At 43.6% G+C, this 9,311-nt stretch overlaps 1 protein-coding gene across 1 annotated transcript in view; it reads left to right on the top strand.

The window, feature by feature from the left end:
* PPEF2 (protein phosphatase with EF-hand domain 2) overlaps positions 1–7,135 on the top strand; it is a 39,232-nt gene extending 32,097 nt beyond the window's left edge. The window contains exons 15-17 of the mRNA XM_008069063.1: positions 1,952–2,115; positions 3,802–3,889; positions 6,930–7,135. Of these exons, the coding sequence (XP_008067254.1) occupies positions 1,952–2,115; positions 3,802–3,889; positions 6,930–7,135 (458 nt within the window). The remainder of the gene's footprint in view (positions 1–1,951; positions 2,116–3,801; positions 3,890–6,929) is intronic.
* Positions 7,136–9,311: the final 2,176 nt, after the last annotated feature.

Raw genomic sequence — 9,311 nt, 5'->3', positions numbered from 1 at the left:
AGAGTGCCACTGCACTCCAGCCTGGGCGACAGAGTGAGACTCTGACTCAAAAAAAAAAAATTAATGTCATATTTATTTTGTTCCAAATTTTAAAATTCTAAGCATGCCACATGGCACGCACGCTCACGGCCACCCCAGCATCAATCTTCTGGGCTCCAGCGATCCTTCTGCCTCAACCTTCCGAGTAACCAGAACTACAGATGTGCACTACCACATCCGGCTATTTATTTATTTATTGTAGAGACGAGGTCTCTCGCCAGGTTGCCTGGGCTGGTCTCAAACCCACGGGCTCAGGCAATCCTCTCGCCTCAGCCTCCCAAAGTGCTGGGATTACAAACTGAGCCACCGAGCCCGGCCCTAAGCTCTTAACAGAATATGAACTTGGCCAACTATAGATGGAGATGGTGAAAAGAAATGGATTCCGGTTACTCGGGAGGCTGAGGCAGAAGGATCGCCGGAGCCCAGCAGGTTGAGGCTGCGGTGGCCGAGAGCGGCCACTGCACTCCAGTCTGGGTGACAGAGTGAGACTCCAACTCAAAAAAAAAAAAGAAAGAAAAGAAATGGGGTCAGAGGAAGGGTAACAGGGCTAGAACTAAGCAAGAAAACAGTGGGCGAAGTTACAAGAGGTGTATCTAAGACTAGTTAGTGAAACCTCAATGACTTGACTTGTAGTTGTTATGTGCTTACCTAGACCATGTCTATTATCCAAGCTCAATATTTTGTCTTTGCTCAATTCAATGAAATGTCTAACGGACATTGACTAAATATATCCCTGTTTAAAGATAGCAATAACATTTATAACTTTATAGCAGTATCTTCTTGTACATATTGTAGTCTTCCAAGAATTTTAGTGAATCATATATTCTACAGAATTTAGGTTTAATTATTTTTAAATAATCAATGCAGCCAGGCTCAGGGGTTCATACCTGTAATTCCAGCACTTTGGGAGGCTGAGGCAGGTGAAATGCTTGTGCCCAGGAGTTTGAGACCAGCCTGGACAATATAGCGAGACCTCGTCTCTACAAAAAAATTAAAAAATTAGCCAGGCGTGCTGGTAATACCTGTAGTTCCAGCTGCTCAGAAGACTGAGGTTGCGGTGAGCCATGACCGTGCCACTGCACTTCAGCTGGGTAATAGAATGAAACCTCGACTCAAAAAAACCCTAAAATTGTTGTTGTATATGTATAGTGTTTTAGGATATTATTTACAAGAATCTTATGTGACGTCCAGAAATGTTATCAGATTCAGTAAGTTAAAATTTAAGATGCCTAATTAGGTTTGAATTATAGACAGACAAATAGACAAACGATAACTTTTGTGCAATATTTGACACACACAGTATATACTTTGTTGTCTGTCTGGAATTCAAATTTAACTAGACAGCCTGCATTTTATCTGCAAGCCTAGTTTCCAACCACCTCTGCCATGACCAGCAAAACTAGTGACAGTATCTGTTCGTTCTTTCTCTCTCTCTCTCTCTCTGTCTCTCTTCCTTCCTTCCTTCCTTCCTTCCTTCCTTCCTTCCTTCCTTCCTTCCTTCCTTCCTGTTTTTGAGTCAGAGTCTCACTCTGTCGCCCAGGCTATTGCAGTGGCATGCTCATGGCCACTGCAGCCTCAGCCTGCTGGGCTCAGGCAATCCTTCCACCTCAGCCTTCCAAGTAGTTAGAATTACAGGCACATGCCACCACACCCGGCTAATTTTTTTTTTTTTTAATTGTAGAGATGAGGTCTCTCCTTGTTGCTCAGGCTGGTCTCAAACCCCTGAGCTCCGGCAATCCTCTCTCCTCCACCTCCCAAAGTGCTGAGATGACAGACATGAGCCACCATACCCAGCCCATTATGTCTATTACCTACAGATAGTAAGAGGAATGTCAGGATAAAGATGTGCACACCATTGGTCAGGAAATTAGGTGTCTAGGTGGCAAATCAACAGTGAGCTCTTTCTCTGCAGGTTCAATTTCTCTGAGCGACTGGGCAGCAGCGGTGGAGTCTGTGTTGCATCTGGGACTGCCTTGGAGGATGCTGAGGCCGCAGCTGGTGAGCAGCTCAGCAGACAACACACTGGAGTACAGGTCCTGGCTGGAGGACTTGGCCGAGGAACAACTGAGCCATGAGGTAACAGTGTGCTAATGGTGGGTGAGAGCATGCTGTGGACTAGGAAGCCACGTAGGGAGAACTCCAAGAAACAGCCAGCTCTCAAGATCCCAAAAAGCAGGATGGGTGAGCAAGGGAACAACCATTTGTTGAGATTCCATGTGTCAGACTTTGTGTTAAGGGATTTACATATGATGCCTCAGTTAATCCTTAAAACCATCCTGAATTGCACCCCACATCTTTTTTTTTTTTTTTGAGTTGGAGTCTCAATCTGTCGCTCAGACTAGAGTGCAGTGGCTGCTCCTGGCCACCGCAGCCTCGACCTGCTGGGCTCCGGCAATCCTCCCGCCTCAGTCTTCCAAGTAGCTGGAACTACAGGCGTGCGCTACCACACCCGGCTAATTTTTTGATTTGTTGTAGAGATGAGGTCTTACCAAGTTGCCCAGGCGCGTCTCGAACCCGCAGGCTCAGGCAATTCACTCACCTCAGCCTCCTAAGGCGCAGGATTACAGGCTGAGCCACCAAGCCCGGCTCACCCCACATCTTTAAAATAAAATAAAAAATTTTAAGACCACTCCAAGAGGTGAGTGCTACCAGCATCATTATACCTGGAGGACGCTGCCAGAGGCAACTTGCCTGGGGTCAGAGAACTTAGAATTTGTGACTCAACCCATGTCTGTCTAACCTCAAGCCCCATGTTCTTTTCTTGAAACCATGCTACTTCCCCTGCTTAAAAAAGTATTTATCCAATAAGTACTTTTTGAACATGTAACATATGTGAGACCTTGGGCCAGGTACTCCTTTTAAAAAACAGCTGTATTGCAATGTAATTCATGTAACATGCAATTCCTCCATTTAAAGCATACAATTAAATGGCTTTTAACATATTTGCAAATACATAGAGGGTACCCCAAAAATGTATACACATTTTAAGAAAGAAAAAAACTATATTAAAATTATAAGATGAATACAAGTCATATTTGACTTCTGCAATTGCAAGAGGTGTTCAAAGTAGGTAACTTACCATCAGCATCCAGACACTTCTGAAAAGTACTTCAAAAAGTAATACATAGATAACATCTCCTAAAATGTGTACACATTTTTTGGTACCCCTGGTATATTAAACACCTCAACCAGAAATCCAAAATGCTCCCAAATTGGAACTTTTTGAGTGCCAACATGACACTACAAGTGGAAAATTATGTACCTGACACCTTTGTTTTCTAATGGTTCAGTGTACACAAACTTTGTTTCATGCACAGAATTATTTAAAATATTGTATGAAACCACCTTCAGGCTATGTGTATAAGGTGTATATGAAGCATAAAAGGACTTTTATGTTTAGACTTGAGTCCTATCCTCAAGATACCTCATTATGTATATGCAAATGTTCTGAAATTCAAAAGAATCCCAAATCCAGAACACTTCTGGTCCCAAGCTTTTCAGATGAGGGATACTCAACCTGTATGTATAACCATGACCACAGGCAATTTTAGGACAGTTTCATCATGGGTTAGCTACTTCTTAAACCACAAGATTATCTGGTAGGCTGAAAGAGGTGAAAGGGGGTGGAGGGATGGTACAATATCTTCAGGTTTTTTCAAGAGCATGTGATTGTCAGGGTTGATTTTGTGTTAATTATATATTAGAACAAACCCAAACATAAGATGCAGAAGGAAAATTTGGTGCTTTTTTTTTGTTTTGCAGAATATTCAGTCAAGCTTGCTAGAAACACTCTATCGAAATCGATCCAACCTGGAGACCATTTTCAGGATCATAGACAGTGATCATTCAGGTAAAGGCACTCATCCTTCTATTGCTTCTGATACAGAGCAAGTGTTTTACCTCAGACCCTCTGGTGCCCCACCTGGTTCATTCTGATTCATCTCCACTCAGGCATCTGGGGAGCAAAGTAAGCAGCATCCGTGCTTATAAAAGCAGACACTGGCAATGTACGTGAGCAGTATACGCAGCCCATATAGAAAGGGGCGGGGCGGAGAAGAATGAACTGAATGAGCGCTTCCTGTAGGAAGAACAGTTATTAGAAGATGGCACGTACCTATCATTCCATCAAAGCCACGAACTACAGAAGAGTGTCTAGAACAGGAAGACATTTGCAATCTCACTCCCACAGTATTTTTTTTAAAAACCCAAAATTTTACATTTTGAAATAACTATGAATACACAGGAAGTTGCAAAAATGTACAGGGAGGTCCTGTACACCTTCATGCTGTTTCCCCAGTGTCCAAAGGCTTTTTTCAATGTTATTACTTTTATTATGAGGTATAACTCACATGTCATATAATTTACCCATTTAAAGCGTACGGTTCAGGCCGAGTGCCATAACTCATGCCTGTAATCCCAGCACTTTGGGAGGCGGAGGAGAGAGGATTGCCTGAGTCCAGGGGTTTGAAACCAGCCTGGGAAACTTGGGGAGACCCTGTCTCTACGATAAATCAAAAAAATTAACTGGATGTGGTGGAGCGCACCTGTGATTCTGGCTACTTGGAAAGCTGAAGTGGAAGGATCAATCACCTGAGCCCAGCAGGTTGAGACTGCAGTGGCCTTGAATGTGCCACTACGCTCCAACCTGGGCAAGAGTGAGACTCCTACTTAAAGAAAAAAAGTGTACAGCTCAGTGGTTTTTTGTATATGCACAAGGTTGGATAGCCATCATCACTATCTAATTTTAGAACATTTGTGTTACCCTAAAAAGAAACCCCATACCCATCACTCCCCATTACCTAACCCCTCTCCACTGGCCCCTAACAATCATTCTGTCTACTTTCCGTCTCTATGGATTTGCCTATTCTGGACTACATGGAATCATACAATATGTGGCCTTTGGTGCTGGGTTCTTTCATTTAGCATAATGTTTTGATTCATCCTTATTGTAACAGTATCAGTTCTTCATTCATTTTTTCTTTTCTTTTGAGTCAGAGTCTTACTCTGTTGCCCAGGTTGGAGTACAGTGGCATGATCACTGCACATGTCCTGATCTCCTGGGCTCAGATGATCCTTCCAACTCAGCCTCCCAAATAGCTGGGACTACAGACATACACCACCACACCTGGCTACTTTTTTGGGGGGGGTGGGGGGTTGGAGTCTGTTGCCCAGGCTGGAGTGCAGTGGCATGCTTACAGCCACTGCAGGCTCGACCTGCTGGGCTCAGGCAATCCTTCCGCCTCAATCTTCCAAGTAGCTGGAACTACATTCAGGCGCCACCATACCTGATAAATATTTTGATTTATTGTAGAAATGAGGTGTCACCAACTTGCCCAGGCTGGTCTCTAACCCTCTCGCCTTGGCCTCCCAAAGTGCTGGGATTACAGGCTTGAGCCACCATGTCCATCCCGCCTGGCTAATTTTAAAGAAAATTTTTTGTAGAGATGAGGTCTAGCGATGTTGCCTAGGCTGATCTCGAACTCCTGGGCTCAAGCAATCCTCCTGCCCCAGCCTCCCAGAGTGCTAGGATTGCAATTGTGAGCCACCGTGCCCAGCCCTTCATTCTTTTTTATGGCTGAATAATATTCCATTGTATGGATAGGCCACCTTTTGTTTATCCCGTCATCAGTGGATTGACGTTTGGATCACTTCTGTTTTGGGCTATTATGAACAATGGTGTTATGGCCATTCATGTACAACTTTTTTGTGTGAACATATGTTTTTAGTTCTCTTGGGTATGTACCTAGAAGTGCAGTTGCTGGGTCATATGATAATTCTGTGCTAAACTTTTTGAGAAATTACCAAATTGTTTTCCACAGCAGCTGAACCATTTTACATTCTCAACAACAATGTATGAGGGTTTCAACTTCTCTACATCCTCAACCAGCACTTGTTGTCTATTTTTTATTATAGCCATCCTATTGGGTATGAAGTACCACACGTGATTTGTTTTTTATTTTTATTTTTTAGAGACTTGGTCTCACTCTGTTGCCCAGGTCAGAGTACAGTGGCACAGCCATAGCTCACTGCAGCCCCAAATTCCTGGGCTCAAGCATTCTTCTTGCCTCAGCCTCCCAAGTAGCTAGAACTACAGGCAAGCGCTAATTTTTTTTTTCTTTCTTTCTTTTTTTTTTTGGAGACATAGAGACAGGGTCTCACTTTATTGCCCAGGCAAAAAAACAATTGACCATGGATGCATGGGCCTAAAGACTTCTTATAAGCAGAATAAATTACTATATGTTTGAGATGATTTTTTCTTTTCTTTTTTTGGGGGGGGGAGTTGGAGTCTCACTCTGTTGCCCAGACTGGAGTGCAGTGGCCACTCCCGGCCACTGCAGCCTCGACCTGGTGGGCTCCGGCGATCCTTCCGCCTCAGCTTTCCAAGTAGCCGGAATTATAGGCGCGCACTACCACGTCTGGCTGATTTTTTGATTTGTTGTAGAGATGAGGTCTCGTTGCCCAGGCAGGTCTCGAACCCGTGGGCTCAGGCAATCCACTCACCTCAGCCTCCCAAAGGCGTGGGATTACAGGCTGAGCCACCGAGCCTGGCTTGTTTGAGATGATTTACTGCAGGGTATCACAGCAGTGGTACTGTTGACTTTTTGTTCAAGGGTCCATCTCGTGCATTGTAGAATGTTTGGCAGCATCTCTGACCCTTATCTACTAGATGACAGTAGCATCTCATCCCCACCTCAGTCATGGTCATCAAAAGTGGCTCCAGCATTGCCTAATGTCCCTTGGAGGGAGAGGAGTAAACCGCTTCCAGTTGAGAAACTTTGGTGATCCAGTGGGAGTTTAAACTAAATACTAGACCTTGGATGTCTCTGTCAGCGGAAATGAACATCAAAAACTAGATGGACTCACTGACATGATCTCCTCCCTCTGATAAGGGTTCATCTCACTGGACGAGTTCAGGCAGACCTGGAAGCTTTTCAGCTCTCATATGAATATTGACATCACGGATGACTGCATCTGTGACCTTGCTCGAAGCATCGATTTCAACAAGGATGGCCACATCGACATCAACGAGTTCCTGGAGGCCTTCCGCCTTGTGAAGCAGTCCTGCTCAGAGGGCGACACCTCAGATTGTCCATAGCCACCACACCAACGACAATGGCTGTGGCAGCCCAGGCACACCAAGAACAGCCCGGCTCTCGTCACCCATGGTGCCTCGTAGACAATGCCAAGCTTGTCGCTGGAATATCTCCCGTGCTTTCCATAGATCTGTGGAATTTTATGCTGAGAATTTGCCTACCTTGCATCAGAATCGCCTATGTATTTGGGTATGGAGGGGTGGGGCGTGTGTGTGTGTATGTGTGTGTTTAAGTACATAGGCACCCCAGCCCCATCTCAGAATCTTTACAAAGTAGAATTCCAGTATTAATATTTTTAAACTCTGAAGTCTACTTAAGAGCTACTGTTAATTGAACCCCCTCATTGTTTGTATTTTATACCGTTCATTAACTTTTTAATATGTTATACTGGTAAAGGAAAGTTATAAAAAGTTGCATGTATAATCCCATGACCCAAACATACGGATTTTTTCATGGTTTACTTTTTCTTACTTGTAACTATAGTGTTTATATAATTTTTGTTCTGCTTTTTAAAAAATAAATTCACACCTAATTGTAAACACTTTCCCATGTTGCTCCATAGTCCTCATGATTATTAGTTGAATGGCTGCATAATTTTCTTTTGGATGGACGCACTACAATTTATGTAGTCATTCTTCAGTTGTTAAACATGTATTCTTTTCACTTTTTCACTATTAGAAATAGCCCTGTAATTAATAACACTGTGCATGTAGCTTGTTTTACAAAAATCTTTTAAAGTGTACATTTTCTTAGTATAAAATCTCAGAAATAGGATTACTTTATCAAAGGATGTTGTATTAGTCATTGAAACAGAACCAGTATGATATTTACATATACATTTACGATAAGGAATTGGCTCACATGATTGTGGAGGCTGAGAAGTCCTGAGATCTGCAGTTAGCAAGCAGAACCAGGAGAGCCCGTGGAGTGGGTTCCAGTCCACGACTGATTAGGCAGGAGAAAACTAATGTCCCAGCTCAAAGGCAGCAAGGCAGAGAGAATGCTTTCTTACTCAACCTTTGATTACATTCAGGCCTTCAACAGATTGGATGAAGCACACTCACCTTGCACAGGACAATCTGCTTCACTCAGTCCATGATTCAAATGTTAATCTCATCCAGAAACACCTCACAGACACACCCACAAATACTGTTTAACCAAACATCTGGGCATCATGTGGCCCTGTCATGTTGACAAATAAGCCATCACAAGTGTGAACATTTTAATGGCTTATATTTTAATTGAACATTTTATTTAATTGAACATTTTAATGGCTTATATTGCCAGGGCACTTTTCAAGACTGGGAATACCAATGTTACCCGTAAACTCGTAGTCTTTGATTGGTATCATTTCTGATTTTTGCTAAAGGTGAATGATAGTGCTTCTGTGGTGTTTTAATATGCATTTCTTTGATTAGTATCCCAAACTCCTCTACCTCATCTTATTTGCAAACAAAGGAAGTTGAGGTCCAGAGAACTTCTAGATATATGATCTAGTTAATAACACAGCCAGGACTGGAACCAATGTTGTCTGCCTCTGTCTAGGTTTCTTTCCAGTTTTTTGTTTTGGTTTGGTTTTTTTGAGTTGGAGTCTCAACTCTGTCGCCCAGGTTGAAGTGCAGTGGCACACTCACAGCCACCCACAGTATTGACCTGCTGGGCTCCGGCGACCCTTCCGCCTCTGCCTTTCAAGTAGCCAAAACTACAAGTGCGCACTACCATGCCCAGCTAATTTTTGATTTATTGGAGATGAGGTCTCACCAAGTTGCCCAGGCTAGTCTCAAACCAGCGGGCTCAGGCAATCCATTCGCCTCGGCCACCCAAAGTGCTGGGATTACAGGCTGAGTCACTGAGCCTAGCCAAGGCTAATTTTTTGATTTATTGTAGAGACGAGGTCTCGCCAAGTTGCTCAGGCTGGTCTCAAACCCCTGGGCTCAGGCAATCCTCTCACTTCAGCCTCTCAAAGTGCTAGGATTACAGGCTGAGCCACCGAGCCCGGCCTCTTTCCAGTTTTACCAGGGACTATATAATCCATTTGGATTGTCTATACGCAATCTCTGGTTCTCTTGCCTGCTTTTCTTGTGTGACAGACCCAAATGGAACCCCTTACCCCTAATGATTTCCCATGTCCTGGTATTCCTGCCTTTGTGTGACCAACCATCTCTCTCCACAAAGGGC

This window comes from Carlito syrichta, unplaced genomic scaffold (genome assembly GCF_000164805.1).
Source record: "Carlito syrichta isolate Samal-C Ts95f unplaced genomic scaffold, Tarsius_syrichta-2.0.1 Scaffold311780, whole genome shotgun sequence".
In the NCBI taxonomy this organism is placed as follows: domain Eukaryota; kingdom Metazoa; phylum Chordata; class Mammalia; order Primates; family Tarsiidae; genus Carlito; species Carlito syrichta.
This window is presented reverse-complemented; position numbering and strand designations above follow the sequence as displayed.